A 17,262-nucleotide genomic window follows, 5' to 3' on the forward strand; every position below is an offset into this window, starting at 1 on the left:
TTGGGAGATTTCTCCTCCGGGCCTTTGGTCATTTGAGGCAAGTGGTTTCTTGCCTCAGGGGCTTATCACCTATGAAGGGCTCATTCAAGAAATGGTGTTACTGGTTTCCATGTAATTCAATACAACAAATATCGAGCATCTTCTGCAATTCTCAGATTTGCCTCACTAGCATACTTAACAAAGACAAATTCTCAGATTTTAGCTCAGTTTCCCTAAGATCACTGAGAGCAGACTCCAGGGCTCTCCTTTTAAAAGCCTCTTAAGTTTTGGGAATTACTAGATAGGATGATCTTCCAAGGACCTGTTCATCCCTTATGTTTTGTTAGTTCATATGCAGATCCTTATACCACTAGGGTTCAAAGCCAAGTAACATACTCTATCTTTAAGGAGTATGTGTGTGTGTGTGCATGTGTATGTGTGTGAATTTTTAAAAAACAGGGCAGGTAAAGCATAAAGTAAGTCACATAAAGAGTATAATAATAAAAAGCATTTATTTATTGTGCTTTATATAGATACTTTATAAGCTTTAATTTTAATTTTGATTTTCTCTCAGTACCTTTGTGAGATGGGTACTATTGTCCCATTTTTTAGATGAGAAAACATGGACTCAAGGGTGCCAAATGAAGTCCCCAAAGTCATATAGCTCATTTTTGGTGGAGTTGAGATTTGAACTGTTTAGCTCCAAAGCAGACTGTTGAAATGCCTGGGAGGGAAGAACAAAATGTCATGGGATGTTCACAGGAGGAAGAGGGGTATCCGGGTAAGAGCTAGGAGGCCCTTTTGCAGGGCCAGAGTTCACAGAATGCATGTGACAAGCATGGAGGGAGGGAGAGCATTCTAGTCCATGGGCCTTTGGGGTGGGGGCATGTTGGGCTGAAGCATGGGCTGTGCATTTTGCCCAAGTGGGGTATAAGGTGGTGTCTCGCTTGATTATAGAAAATTTTCATCACAAGTAAGTTTATAGACTTAATTTGAGAAGCGTAATGCTCCACCCCACTTACCAAACATTTGTTCCATGCCAGGCCTTAGGCTAAGCTCATTCCTGTACTGTCTCTTTCCATATTCACCCAGTCCTGTGAGGCAGGCACTGAGGCAGATAAGTGAAAAGATTGAAGTAAACAAGCCTATCCTACCACCCAGAATTAACCACTGTCAGCATGATTCCTGGTATCTTTCCATGCAGATCTGTGGAAAGGAGAGACAGATAGGAAGAAATACATTTGTAAAAATGGATTCGTATAGATGCTATTTTATATAAGTGTCTACTTTTCCTTGAGTGTTAAAGAAGAATAGGAATTGAAATGAAACTGAAGAAAATCTTGAATATGTCTTGGCTGGATATAATATCCGTGAGTCACATGTTCCCACTCCCAAACGTCAGGGACTTTGACCCACTGCCTCTGGCTATGGAGAAGTCTGAGGCTTACCTAATTTTCTTACTGGTCGTGTGCTTTTTCTAGCTGGCTGCCCAAAAGAATCGTTTGTCCCTGAATTTCAGAAACATAGTTAGGATATGTCTTGCTGTTGAGCCTTCTGTATGTTTTCCAAAGCACAATGTATCTTTAATCTGCAGATCCAATTACTTTTTCATTTTGAGATTTTTTTTTTAATATTATATATCTTTGAATAAATCTTTGGTTTCATTTTTCTGATCTTTAACTTCAGTGATACAAATCATCCTTGCGTTGGATTGTCTTTGTCTTCTGTATCAAATGGTCTCAAAGTGATACATTCTCTTTGACCTTTTCCTCGGCAGTCACAATGATCATCTCAGGTCTTCCGTCTATACCTGTAATTTGATTTTTACCAAGGTCGATTTTATTCTGTGCTATTTCTACTTTATTTATTACTTCTATTTTTTTTTAAGATTTTATTTATTTTTTGACAGAGAGAGACACAGCGAGAGAGGGAACACAAGCAGGGGGAGAGGGAGAGGGAGAAGCAGGCTTCCCGCCGAGCAGGGAGCCCGATGTGGGGCTCGATCCCAGGACCCCGGGATCATGACCTGAGCCAAAGGCAGACGCTTAACCAACTGAGCCACCCAGGCGCCCATTTATTACTTCTATCATGGCCTTTCCTTTGGTCTACTATATTACTTTCCCTCTCATTTTGTTGTTTTTTCATCTTGTTTTACTGAACGTGTATTCCTATTAAGATGTTCTGTAAAGTAATGTGTACCTTTTACATTTTATTCCAAGATGGGATCTTTGCCTTTTGTATTACTCTCCTTCCTTCCCAGTATACCTACATCTACACCAGCCCCTGACACTTTTCCAGTAGAGTTTTCATAATTTCAAGAACATCGGGTAAATGGATCATTTTTTATTCTATTATACCTCTTTAATTAATTAGTCTACCTTCAGATAATATTATACTAATTCACATGAAGTATAAGGACTTTACCACCGGTATTTCCATTCGTCTCTCCTGTATTTTGTTAGATTGTTGTTACAGATTGTACTTTTATATATGCTATAAACGCAGAATGCTGCTTCTCTTGCTCTGCTGAGATTTTCTATCTGTTCGCTCATCAAGAGTATATTTTCCTTTATATTCTCAAACACTTATTTTGAAATTTAAACTTTTAAATGCTTTAAAATTTTCATCTGCTAATTCCAACATTTAGGTCATCTCAGAGTCTGGTCTTTATTGATTCCTTTTTTTTTTTCTTTCTTGAATAGGGATCACAGGGTCCTGTTTTGTTTTGTTTTGTCTTTCCCATGTCTCGCAATTTTGTAATTTATCCTGGATAGAGCAAATCATGCATTGTAGAGACTGTAGATTCTGTTATGTGCCTCTGAGGAATTTAAGTATTTGTTTTAGCAGCCAGTTTATTTGCCTGCACTCAGACTCTAATCTTTGTCTCCCCTGAGGGCTTTCACACTTGAAATCTTTGTAGTGCTATTTTAGCCTTAGCTGGGTGTCTTATTGTCTGCTCTACACATCTTGTTCAGGGGTTAGCCGAAGATCTTGGCAGAAATTATGCACAGACGTTAGAAATCCCCTGTGCTTTTCTTTTGGGGGGGCTTTCCTTACTTTCTTACTTTCTAGCTGCTGTGTAGTCCTCAACTCTGTTTTCTGTTTCCTAAAGCCAGCAGGACTCCTGGGTCTTATATCCAAATTCTATCCATTTAGCATCTTTTCAGCTGAGACCTGCCCTCAGGCAAAAAGCCAGAAATAACAAGAAATGTATCAAGTGTTACTCTATTTTTCCAAGTGTCGACTCCAGTTTATATCAGTTGCTCTCTAATGCCTTCAGATAGTTTTTTGTTTATATTTTGGCCAGAGTTTATAATTGTTTTCTGCTGGGAGGATAGGTTCAATATGAGCCAATCCACTAAATTGAAAGCAGAACTAGCTGGCTGCCCAAATTAAGTTTCTTCTTGCTTCAGTCTATGCTGGTAAAATTTTTCTAATTTTTACTATTTTTTTTCTTTGGCTTTTGTCATTAGGAATTGTAAGTAGGTAAGTGGTATAATACAGTTTCAGTTACAACATGGAAATCTCATTGGGTTTTTTTTTCATTTTGTTATCAATAATTGGCAACTTTTTTGTTTGTTAGGGATACATAAAATAATGATGCATGTCACAATGAGAGGCATTTTCGATTCAATTCAATATGAGATATATATCTGGTTATTCTCCTATATATTCCTGTTCCTGCAGTGTTCGCTCAAGTTCTTATTGCTATTAGTAGTTAAATTTGGGGGAGTCAAAAGTTAGATGCAGAGTTTCGACTGTGTGGGGCTGGCACCCCAACCCTCATGCTGTTCAGGGGTCAGCTGTAGTAATCTGGGGCTATGGACTGCGTTACGGTAAAGCTCTATACCGCAGTTGTCAACACAGAGGTCTATTTACTGGTGTATATAGTGGGGCAGGATGAATCACTGGCACCGGCTGGTCATCATCCCCGTGGCCATCCCATCAACTCAAAATCCTCAGCCCCAAAGTCTGAATAGTAAGGTATCAGCGTATCCTTCCTGGGTTGGCTTATCATGGAAATTATTTTATTTGGACCATGGGTTGGCTAATTTGAATCCCCACCTTACTAACTTGTTTTGGGAAAAGCCAAGGAATCCAGATAGGTTGCTCAGGGTATTGATCAAACAAAGAAGACAGTGACATTATATGGAACAGTTGAAAGTCCTTTGTAGGTTTTGATTCATCTTCTAATTTCTCTCTGTGTAAGTCATACGGAAGTACGTCTTCCTGTGCCACTGACTCAGCTTCTATACGATTGCCACATTAGGAGCGAAAACCTTTATCACATCTGCTCACATGCTTGGCTCTCTCATCATTTTGGTTATTTGAGGCTTGTCCTCTAGTAGATTTCTTGTGAAGTGCTCATGGAAATGATGTTCTCTGATTTCTTACATGTTCATGACAGTTTGTATGTGGCCTGTATAGTTAAAAAATCAGTTTGTCTGAATGTAGTGATTCAAAGGGGCACGTGCACCCCAATGTTTATGGCAGCAATGTCCACAATAGCCAAACTATGGAAAGAGCCCAGATGTCCATCAACAGATGTATAGATAAAGAAGATGTGGTATATATATATATATATATATATATATATATATATATATATATATACAATGGAATATTACACAGCCATCAAAAAATGAAATCTTGCCATTTGCAATGATGTGGTTGGAACTGGAGGGTATTATGCTAAGTGAGATAAATCAATCAGAGGGACAGGGAGACGGTCATATGATTTCACTGATATGTTGAATTTAAGAAACAAAACAGAGGATCATAGGGGAAGAGAGGAAAAAATAAAACAAGATGAAACCAGAGAGGGAGACAAACCATAAGAGAATCTTAATCATAGGAAACAAACTGAGGGTTGCTGGAGTGGGGTGGTGGGGTGGGGTAACTGGGTGATAGACATTAGGGAGGGTGTGTGATGTAATGAGCACTGGATATTATATTAGACTGATGAATCACAGACCTGTACCTCTGAAACCAATAATACATTATATGTTAATTAATTGAATTTAAATAAAATATGTTTAAAACAAACAAGCAACAACAACAAAAAATCACTTTGTATATAAAATCCTTAGCTCAGATTTTCATTCCTTAAGGATCTTAAATATTCTTACTCATTGCCTGGTGACTTGAAGTTTTGCTGAAGAAAAGTTTGATGACAGTCTGATTTTATTTCCCTTATTAGTGACTTGGTCTTTTTGTTCGGATATCCAGAGAATTTTTTTTTCCTTTTATTTAAAACCCAGTAATTTTGCTAGAATGAGTCATGATGTTGGACACTCGTGACTATTCTGTAAGTATTTGTATGCTATCTGAATTGGCAGGTTTGAGTCTTTTATTTCAGGAAGACTTCTGGAATTGCAATTTTTAGCATCTGAACCATTCGGTCCTTAGATTTTCTTCCCAATGATACCTTTTACATGTATCTTGGATTTCTTTTCCTAGCTTCTTTTTTAGACTATAACTTTCTTGCCAGCCTTCCTTCCTGCCTTTTTTCTTTTTTGCTTACTTGATACAATTTTTTTCTTTTTCGCCCCCTCTTACTGTTGTTTGTTTGCTCTTGTGTTCCTTTTAGTTCAGTCTTTGTTTCTGAGACAGTTTTATTTCTAATTTGCTTCAGAGCTCTGTCATCCAATTTCACAGTTTTTCTAGCTCTGATTGATACTGTTCTTCCTTGTCTCCTATCACTTAAAACCTTTCTCATTAATCAATAGGTAGCTAATGTGTACTGAGTGTCTAGTGAGTTCCAGGCCTTACACATTCGTCACCATGTCAAATCCTCCTGGCAACTCTGTGGCATTTCTGTCCATTTCTTCTTGCAAACGGGGACAAGCCTGCATAGCTGGTAACAGAAGGTTGCAGAGTCAGTGATCAGATCCAGAATGAGTACTCCTCACCTTCGTACTGTTTTCAGAGTTTCTGAATCTTACTCACTTCGGAGCTTCCACTGAGAAATTCTCTCGGCACTCCAACCCTGAAGCACATGGACAGATGAGTACTGTCCTGTTTCTGATTTTTCTAGAATGACATTTTTACCAGTGTTTTAATAATATTTGCTTTCTATATGGTGGTTTGGGGAAGATATTCTCAAGAGAGCAATAATTTTAAAATATATGTCCCCAGGGTGCCTGGGTGGCTCAGTTGGTTAAGCATCTGACTCTTGACTTCAACTCAGGTCATGATCTCAGGGTCATGAGACCAAGCCCTGCGTCAGACTCCACGCTCAGTGTGGAATCTGCTCATCTCTCCCCGCCCGCCCCCCCCAGCCCCCCGCCACTTATGCTTGCTCTCTCTCTCTTTAAAATAAATAAATAAATACGTAAAATATTTTTAAAAATATATGTCCCCTATTTGCATTTTTCCCAAAATTTCACTTTCTTAAGTAAGCACATAATTCCACATACTTCTTTATATCTGTTTCTACTTCTCATATGAACTCCTGCTTTTTTCTTATCTATGAACTGTGAATGATAAGGATACAATCTGCTCACGTTGGTTCCTTTTTGGGGAAAATGTGTTCTACGAGGACTCGTTACCAGGAGCTGTTGGTGGATTTGATGCTGTTGTTACCCATGTCAGGGAGTCTCTAGGTCATATATTTGCAGGGACCACAACTTTTGACTTTTCTAAATATATAGAACAATGTTTCTTGTTAATTTTGCATATTTATGGTTTCGCTGTGTTTATGTCCTTAAGAAGCCATCATCTTGCTTGTCAAAAGCACTATCTATCTGGCACCTGAAGAAATGACATTGGGAGGTGGGTGTCCTTTTGCTGCCCCGATGACATATAGAAGTACACATGTAAGCTTTGGATTTCCTCTCTACCCCATTTCAAATCAGCGAAGACCCTTTGGGGGAAATTAGCAGGTGGCAGGAATTATTAAGCTGGGCTGATGGGTGAGGCCTGGCATGACTGTGATGAGACACACCTTGGAACAAGGCATGGTTGAGTTCTGTAGCCAGCTTGGGGCGGCAGTATAACTGCACAGGTCCCTGGACTGTGAGCTCCCCGCGGGCAGGCCTCACACCACAGCCACCCCCCCCCCCCTCCAGAGCCTGGCCTGTTGTTTACAGAGCAAGAATGGGTTTCCCTCGATGTGCCATGTGTCCCTATCATCTGCCATTAGAGCATCAGTGCCCCAGAGTGGAACCCACACACAGGATGCGGGATCAGAAAACCAGGCTCGGCGTGCCCAACTGAGTCAGAGCCTGGTTCTGTGGGTTCGCTTCCCCACCACTCAGTGAGGCTCTTGTGTGTGTTCCGAGATCCCAGTTTCAAATGCCTGGCCCACCAAGGCCACAGAATTCCAGACCAAGTTCTGCCTTTGTATTTCATTATGCAGCCAGCGGGGTCCACCGTGGGAAGCTGTTTTTCTTTTACTTTTTTCTTTCTTTCTTTCTTTCTTTTTTTTTTTTTTTTGAGGTAGGAAATGGAATTCCAGATGACTGGCAGTTTGTTAACTGCAGCTGAGTCGTTGCAAGTGTGCTTAATTTGAGTGAAGCTTATTTGCAGACATTTTAGGAAATAAATCTGGGAAACCATTTGTGATTCTTTGCAGTCGACTTTGAGAATGGCTGTATTTTAGATTTATTTTATTCTCTTTTATTATAAAAGTAATACATGCTGGCTGCAAAAAAGGCACAAAAACACGAATAACGATCCCCATAACCCTTCCACTTGAATCCCACCACTGTGTTCTGTTTGGTGTATTGTCCTCCCTGATTTGTTTCCTGCTGCATGGGTGGGGCGGTGGGTGGGTGGGTGGGTGCACACACGGCTGGGTAGGCCTGCAAATACACAACCTAAGTATTAGAATGAGAATTAAATTATGCTAGTCACCCTTTCTTTCAGTCATGAAACTACATCAAGGAAAATTTTCCACACCTGTTAATTTAGACAGGCACCTTTGTTTTTAATGTCCGTAGTGTTTTAGAGGCTTGATGAGCCATAGTTTATAAAACCCGTCCTCTATGAATGGGCATTTAAATTGTTTTAATTTTTAAAAATCTTCAAACGGTGCAGGGAATACCCCTACCCATATACGTTTGTTGAGTAGTTCTATAATTCCATTTTGTAAAATTCGAGAAGATTTCAGAGTATTCAGGTACCAGGTTTTCTATACACAAACTGGAACTAATTTCTCTATCATTCCCTTTTATCCATGCCTCTTTGACAAGTGGAAAAAAATTGTTAACTTGTTTTCATTAGACTTACAATTACCAATGAGTTTGAGTAATTTTTCATACATCTCTTGGGTTGTTTAGTTCTTTTTGTGTGAATTACCTGTTTATAACCTTAGTCTATTGTTCTGTTGAGTATTTATCTTATTGATGTGTAAGAGCTACTCGGGCATCATGGTAATTAACCTATAGTTTTTCTCACTCATTTTTCTTTCATTGTGATTTGTGTGTGTGTGTTTTTAACCAAACAAAAAATAAGTATTTATACTGTCAGACCTATCCATTGTTCAAATGATTTGGGGCTGTAGTGTGTTCCTTGGAAAGGACTTCACACACAGAGATTGTACACTATATAATATCCATCTTAATTTTCTTCTGTTGCTCTCATGGTTTTATTATTTTACTTGGTGTACTTTTTACTCTACCTCAGGTTTATCCTAACACAGGATAGCAAGTAGATTCACTTTTTTCTAAAAATGTTCAGCCAATTATTTCAATGCTGTTTATTACCTGGCTCATCATGCTTTTGATTCATTCTGGTCCTACTTTTTATCAGACAGGTGAGGGTGAAAAGGGAACACTGGGTATTTAAATGTACCTCTGGCAACATGAATAAGCAGAAGCTCTCTTGTTTTCATAGAGATCTCATGGAACAATCAACCAGTCAAAAATTCCAAAGGGGAGTGCCTCCACAGCTCTGTTTCATCAGAAGATGTCTGGAAAACCTGTTCCTTAGACGAAATTGAGAGGACCTTTTGCCAAGAGGTAAGAGTGTCTCCCTAACACCAAGGTCCTCTAAAGCGTGAACAGAGGAAATTGACAGCTATGAAAAACCATTAGGTCTGAACATTATTTCTAAAATTTGTTTTGATCCTACCTCCACCTCCCCAAACCCTGAGGCCTCCTCCAACTCCTGATGACAGTCCGTCAGTAATAGTAAGGGTGGTGAGAGGCTGATGCTTAAGTACCTCCTCGGTGCTACTCACATACTAAATCTGATAAGAAGTATTCAAGACTTCTATAAGGACATGAGACAACTTTATTGAGTAAAATAAAGGAAAACTTGAATAAATGAAGAGCTCTTTTTTGGTTTTTGGATAGGAAGATTCAGCATTAATATCTGCTCTTCCTATATCTGGATGGAGATATACATACATATATATATGTTTTTTTTTTCTTTTTGAAAAGTTATAATAAAGAATCTACAGCACCACATAAAAAATAATTTATAGGGGTGACTGGCCAGCTCAGTAGGTAAAGCATGCAACTCTTGATCTCAGGGTTGTGAGTTTGAGCCCCATGCTGGGTGTGGAGATTACTTAAAATCTTAAAAAATAATCTTACAAAGGTATAATATTTAAGACTATATGATACCGTCTTACCCAATTTTTGTTAGGTAATGGATTAATCTTTATATGTGAATTTAGCATATGATAACAGGCATTCCAGTAAAGTCAGTAAAGCGTGGTAGGACTGGGGAGTGGCTCATTCAGTAATTATTATTAGGATAATTCACTAGGCAGCCATTTGGGGGAAGACGCTTGTAACCTTCCATTCCTCACGCCAAAATAAATTCTATATGCATCAACTATTTAAATTTAAAAATAATATGGGTGAAAGTTTTTTAATCTTGAAACTGAGACTACCTTTTAAGCGTGATGTAAAGCCCAAAAACCATAAAGAAAAAGATTGGTACATCTGCTTACATTAAAATGAACAGCTTTTGTACAGCAAAACTTTGTGTAACAAATGGGAAACTTGACAAAATATGGGCCACATAAACAAGAGATAAATCGTAACCATTCCAAAGGTACGTAGAACTTTTAACAATGAATATAAAATTTTCAGGAGAAAAATGTCAATGAGGAAAAAATTAACAATAGCCAGTGTTGATCAAGGTGTTGGAGAAGTGAGTATATGTAATACTGTGTTGGTAAATTAGTAAAACTTGTTTTCTGTTATTGTTGTTAATAAATTTATTGTTTTCATAAAAACAGAACCATTACAAAATGCATTAGCATTACAAAAAAAGTAAGCAATTCTGAAAAGTACAAAGAAGAGAGTATAAATTATTCAAAATCCACTACCCAGAAATAATCAAAGGCAACATTTGGCGAACATAATTCTAGGTCTGTCTTTATTCATATATATAGAAGGATGGCTGCCTCGGTGGGTGGGTGGGTGGATACATGGAAAGAAATGATTTTATAAGAAGAGAATCATGCTCCTTTTCACAAATAAGACATAGTTAATTTAAACGTCTTTGAATTTACTAGAAGTAAAGGAGACATGGCCGCCCTGGTAATTACCCCTTCTGTGGAGCCTTCCGTGTGCCGGGCCCTGTTGGGTGTTCCCCTCCTCAGTCTTCACAGCAGCTCTGTGAGCGAGGCACTGTTATCATCCCGTCTTCCACTTGAGGAAACTGAGGCATGGAGGGGTTTAATGACCAGCCCAAAATTATACTGCCAGTCAGGACTGGGGCCAAGTTTAAGTTCAAGTTCTTGCCAAGTCCAGCTTCAAGTGAAGCTGAAGACGTATCTGTACTTTGGGTAAATATTTCTTTACCACAAGATATATTAGGTCCCAAAAGGGACTTTGAGACAAGAAAAGAGGTTAAGAAAGCCATTAAGAGTTGCAGAAATTATGGTGTTTTTGAAGGGTCTTTCGATTACAGGCAGCGCAGGGCAGGCTCTCACTTCTTCACCCCTCCCTCCCATCTCACAGGTTTTGTTGTTTCTGTTTTGTTCTTAGTCAGGGTTTACAACGATATTGATATTTACATTTCGTTGTGTTCCTATAATTCCCCTAGTTGTTTCGTCTTCAATTCGTATTTACGTGGATTTAATCCACATCACTACACTCCAGTGCTTACCATAGTTAATCCCTTTCAGAGTTCATTATTTTGATTTATTTTGGGGCTGGCTGGATTTCATTGTCAAGCAATTTCCTTAAGAAAGGCTCTTGGGTGCTTTGTTCCCTTTGTTTTTTCATATTTGAGACTGTCTGCCTCTGACTTTCCTACTTGAACAACGTAGCTGGGTGTAATTCTTCCATCTTGCTTTCTCGTCCTCAAAATGGTATAAGCATCATCCCATTGTCCTCTGGCACTGGGTGTTCAGGAGAAAAAGCCTGAGGTCAATGGCTGTTTTTTCCCCTTGTAGGTGATTCCCTTTTTCTACCTGGATGCCTAAAGTTTTGTTTTTTCTTTTGGGGTTTTTTTTGGATCCTTGAAATTAAAAAGCGAAACTGAGCTGTACTTGCATTAGGCATTTTGTCAAAGTTTCCGGGACCACAGGGTGTTCTTTTGATGGCCAGATCCAGCCCTTCCTTCATTGCCAGAAAACTTTTTCTGTGTCACTAAAGCCTTCCCCCACCTTCCCTCCTTCCCTCTGTCTTCCCTGCGTCGGCCCTTCCCTCAGTGTTATTCCCAGTTACCCTCCCATTGGGTCATCTTGGTCTGTCCTCCGGAGCTGGCACCTGCTCCTCACTAGCTCCATCCAGTACTGTCATTCTCCTCCGCCTCCAGTGAGAGTCTTTTGAGCCATTCCTTTATTATTCCATTGAACTTCAGCCTTGCCTCTTACGCTTGCTGTTTCTAATTTATTAACTCCTATAATGATACAATTTTTGTTTCCTAGCTTCCTCGCTTTGAAATATCCCTTCCCTTTCGTTGTTTTGTCATCCTGACTTCAAGCTTTTCTTATAATGAATTCATATTCTTAGTTTCTTTTTATGGCATGAAACCTTTTTGGTGATGTGTTTATATTTGTTTGTATTATGTTTCCTTACAGACTGGGTTCTTTGTTTTTTGCCTGATCTTTCTTTTCTTTCTTTCTTTCTTCCTACAGTTTTCCATTGTCTACATATACACAAATCACACATTCTCTTATGGATGGACATTGAGATCGCTTCTCGTTTTGTGCTAGTCCAAACGATGCCACTGTAAGTGGTTGCGTATGTATCTTTTGGTGCACCTGTGCAAAGGTCTCTCTAGGAATGATGCTTACGACTGGAATTACTTGCCAGGTTGTAGCAGACGTGCTCCTCAGCTTTAATTGGCAGTATCAAACTGCTTTTCAAAAATATCAATTTATACTCCCACCTGAAGCATATGAGAAAGAATTCCTGTCGTTCAGCCTACTCACCAACGCTTGATATTGTTCGACTTTTTTTTTTTTTTTAAGATTTTATGTATTTATTTGAGAGAGAGAGAGAGAGCACAAGCCAGGGGAGGAACAAGCAGAATCCGCACTGAGCCCGGAGCCTGTTGCGAGGCTGGGTCCCACGACCTTGAGATCACAACCTGAACAGAACCCAAGAGTTGGATGTTCAACCGACTGAGCCACCCCGGCGCCCCAATATTGTTACAGTATCATACAGATAGAATGTCATCTCGGCTATGATTTTAATTTTTATGTGTCATAGCTTTTTACATTTTGCAACCTTTCTTTAGAACATTTTTGGTAAAAATATATTCGTTTTAAACAAATGTTTATTGAGTGGCTGCAGCATGCCAAATTCTGCTTCATTCTAGGTAATTATTAGTAAACAAAACAGACACAATATGCTCTCAAGGAGATTGCACGAACTCACATCAGGGAGAGGGGTGTTAAACGCATTCATAAATGCGACAAATATGGAAAAGGACCTCATTTAGATAGGGGATCAAGGGAACATTTATACACATTAAATGTACAAACAGAAAATTAGCGTACCTTTCTCTGGTCTGTCAGTAACATGATGGCATGCCACACATCATTTAAAAGCTTGATGTAGATATAAGTTCTTACAGGAAAAAATATCATGAGATACTGTTAAATGAAAAAAGCACCTGTCACATCAGAATGTATAGCCATGATTGCATTTCCGTAAAGTTGTATGTTTATATGATCATTAGGGGAGTTTCTGCAACACTATATAAAAAAACTGGGTGGAGAGACTTCCAGATATCTTTATGTCCTTCTTTTTACTTTGCTGAATTGCTTGCATTTTTCCCTTTTGTTTCATTGTAAACAGTCACAATGAGAATCCCTTAAAGGTTTATACATATCACCAAGATACTATGTCTGTTTCACTCCCTGCTCTTTTCCTAAAATCTCTTGATTATGTCAAAAACATTCTCCTAGAAAAAAACCTCAATGGAAACCAATGTCATCAAGATATCAAAAGTGGATTTCATTAATCCAGTTAATACACTGAGACCGTACTCCACATCTGGCTCTGGCTTTTCTCTGTGAACCCACTTCCCTGAAAGAGATAGGGGCAGATTTAGCCACATTTTGGGTTAGTTTTGTGCAGCTTTCTAAGAAATTCTTTAAATATTTTTAAAGGTTTTCCCATTAGTTTCCCCACGTTCCTGTGTACCCTATGGAAATTTCAAAGAATTGCTTCTTATTCCTTTGGTGGGTAGAGACTCTTGTGCAAGTATTTCTATGTCCCAACAGGTTGCTTTTTTTTTTTTTTAAAGTCACTTTATATACCAAGTTGGTGGTGATTTTGTTTCTCATTGCAGTTAGCGGGAAAAACTGAATTCAGACAAAGAGGAGAGGGTTGGAAATATCGGAGAATATTGTTATTACTCAATAACAAACAGCAGGAAGACCTTTGGAAATAAAACCAATCTTCCTCGTATTTTTATGAGCCATATAAAAATCAGTGTTAAATTAACCTACTTCACTGAATTTAAGAAGTCCCATAAGCGAGGCTCACTCACCCTGATTCTTTGTGATTCCCCATTTAAAAAAAAAGAATAATTAAAGAAATGTACAAAGTGTACTCTGTTTATGCAATCTTTATATTAATGATTTTCCTTACTCTAAAGCTACTTCTGTTTTTAATAAAATGTTGCCAGCTTTTTTGTTTGATTGACCTGACTTAATCAGGAGAAACCTAGCATGGGCTCACAGTAGGAATGGCTTGAAAGTATATTAAGAAAGATGTATCAAACTGGCAGATCTACCGAATATTTTTAGCTCTGAAATTTGAGGTGGAGCTATTATATGTGCTGTTTTTCCCTGAGAAACTTGTCTGCCTTGTCAGTTGAGTAGCTGTGACTGGGGATACTGTTCTGTAGCGAGCTCATCAATTAAACATTTGAAGTTCAGTACATGCCATCGTAACCTTTTTGATCAGTTTTTGGAGGGGAAAATGTGACGAGGTTTTGGTAGAAATAAACTGGTTGAATAGCTCTGTGAAGTGGATCTCTATGAATGCAACATTCGAATTTTCATTCCCTGCAGCTTCCTAAGTCTTATGAACAGGTTGAAAAAGCCCTGAGTGCAGGCGACCCCTCCAAAAGTGGATATGTGTCTTTGAATTACCTAAAGATTGTCCTCGACACCTTTGTATGCCGATTACCAAGGAGAATTTTTATCCAGTTAATGAAAAGGTAAGAGTCCCATTGTTTCCTTGGCATTTTTGTCCCCAAACGTCAACCATGAGAATAAGGAGTAGCTTTATTTATTTTTTATTAATGTCTTGGACTTTTTTTTTCCTTGAAAATTTCAAACACATGCAAAAGTAAAGAGAATACTGTAATGAATCCACTAACGTACCCACTGCTCAGCTTCAATGTTCAGCTCGTGGTCCATCATTTCATTTCTCTTCCTGATCATTTTTCCATTAACCCCAGATACTTTTTAAAGCTTTTATTTATTTATTTGACAGAGAGAGAGAGCACAAGCAGGGCGAGGGGTGGAGGGAGAGGGAGAAGCTGACTCCCCACAGAGCAGGGAGCCCCATGCAGGGCTCGATCCCAGGACCCCGAGATCATGACCTGAGCTGAAGGCTTAACTGACTGAGCCACCCAGGCGTCCCAACCTCAGATGTTTTTGAAACAAATACCAGATATCATATTTCACTGAAAAGATCTCACTACGTCTTTCTAAAAGATAAGAACACTTTTTAAAAACGTGGTAGAAATACTGGTTTTGCACCTAATAGAATTATCAATAATATTAATAAATATCCAGCCAGGGTTCAAATCTAACTGAATGTGTCAGATTTTCTTTTACAATTTGAATCAGGATCCAGATAAGTTCTGTACATTGCAATCGATTGATTTGCCACAATTCTGTTTTCAGTCTGTAGGGCCTCTCTCCATTTGTGAATTTGTTCCTTTATGATGTATCTATTATGAAGTATTTATTACATGGAACTTCTTACAACCGACATCCGTCTGATCTACAGTGACATTTGACATGTCCTGCTGTCTCCCACTCCCAAGCCCCGTCCTCTAAATGGATAGAATTCAGATATATGTTCAGGTGGTTTTTTTTTTTTTAAGATTTTACTTATTCATTTGAGACACAGAGATACAGAGAGAGAGAGAGCATAAGCAGGGAGAGAGGCAGAGGGAGAAGCAGGCTCCCCGCCGAGCCAGGAGCCCGATGTGGGGCTCAATCCCAGGACCCTGGGATCATGACCTGAGCCGAAGGCAGACGCTTAACCATCTGAGCCACCCAGGTGCCCCCATGTTCAGGTGTTTTGGCAAGAATACTTCCTAGGTGGTGGCAAGCATGTGTGTGGACTGGTTGTCTTTCTTTTCACGATGTTAGCAGCCATGGTGGGCCTACTTAAACCTGTGTATTCACTGGGGATTATAAAGTGGTGCTGTTCCACATCTATCATTTCTTCTTTTATTGGTTGGAGTACTTCTGTAATGAAAGCTTCCCTTCTTCAACTGCTTGGTAACAATGAGACACACTTAGTCTAGGAAAGCCAAGATATCCTTGGTTCTTTCCCCTCACTTACCACCTTCCAAAATAATGAATTGGTTCCCAAGCATTCTCCCAAAGTGAGCGATGAGTGATTTTTCTTAAAAAAAAAAAAACTTACCATAACTCACGAACGTCCACATATTTGATGTGTTTCAGTTCATCATTAGTCTCACTGATCTTCAGTCTGTGCCATCTTGGCCAGTGGGAGCCTTTCATGTTGTCTGCTGGGTCCTGTTGGTGCGACCCGGATAGTCCCTGAGAGCTCTCTTGCTTTCTGATATGCTGCTGGCTCTTCTGGTACGTTTCTTGCCCCTGACCTGGAATCACCCATTTCTCCAAGGATCCCTGTTTCCTTTGGAAATGGTACACATAGACCAGACTCTTTGTAAGGAATACTGTCTTTAAGGACCTGGTGCTCTGTCCAGGTAACTCAGAGAACCTTGTCTCAGGGGAAGCAGGGTAGAGGCTAATGGAAAGATTGTCTTGTGAAATTCTGGATAATTGGTGGACATCTAGGGTTACCTAGAAAGGAGAGGCAAGAGAGAAGAAGGGAAAAATAGTATTTCATTTATTTATTTATTTATTTATTTATTTATTTATTTATTTATTTATTTATTTTTGAGAGAGCGAGAGCGCGCGCACCTGAGTGGGCGGGAGGAGGGGCAGGGAGAGAATCTCAAGCTGGCTTCTAGCATAGAGCCTGACATGGGGCTGACATCATGCCCGGAACTGAAATCAGGAGTCAGACGCTTAACCAATGGAGCCCCCCAGGCGCCCTGAGAAAAACAGTATTAAGTGAGGCCAGCTAGATCCATTCTGCACAGGCTCCTCTTTCCTTCTTGACCCTCTGTACATCCAGAGAGGATTACCATGCCATGCTACCATAGCTTCTAGAGTAAAAGGCAAGATTTGGCCCTAGGAGTGAATATTTCCATGGCTCAGAAAACAGCTCTGTTGTTCTATCTATACATGGTGACAATTTTTAGGAAATACTTCATTGGATGACTAAATGTCATATAGTCATTTCTTTTTATTTTCGAAATTATACAAGTAATAAGAGCAATAATAAAAATAAAAAGCAAAAAGTCACAATCCACCTTATGTCACAAATTTATTGCTTTCACGTTTCCATGCTCCGTTAACCTGTATCCACATACATATGTAATTTTTATGTATTTGTAATTAAAGTACATCTACAGGTTTACATTGTGCTTTTCAAATAGGAATGCATATCACAGACATGCATCCTGTTGGCTTCATCATCTTCAAAATTATAATTTTATTTTAAGATTTTATTAGAGAGAGAGAGAGAGAACAGAGGAAGAGAGAGAACTCAAGCAGAGTCCACACTGAGCACAGAGCCCAAC

General features: G+C 39.1%; 1 protein-coding gene across 9 annotated transcripts in view; it reads left to right on the forward strand.

The window, feature by feature from the left end:
* EFCAB6 (EF-hand calcium binding domain 6) overlaps positions 1-17,262 on the forward strand; it is a 222,441-nt gene that overhangs the window by 61,542 nt on the left and 143,637 nt on the right. For all 9 annotated transcript variants that reach the window (XM_027591704.2, XM_027591711.2, XM_027591706.2 and 6 more), the window contains 2 exons: positions 8,818-8,942; positions 14,417-14,565. In XM_027591704.2, coding sequence (XP_027447505.2) covers positions 8,818-8,942; positions 14,417-14,565 — 274 coding nt within the window. The remainder of the gene's footprint in view (positions 1-8,817; positions 8,943-14,416; positions 14,566-17,262) is intronic.

Source organism: Zalophus californianus, chromosome 9, assembly GCF_009762305.2.
Source record: "Zalophus californianus isolate mZalCal1 chromosome 9, mZalCal1.pri.v2, whole genome shotgun sequence".
Taxonomy (NCBI): Eukaryota; Metazoa; Chordata; class Mammalia; order Carnivora; family Otariidae; genus Zalophus; species Zalophus californianus.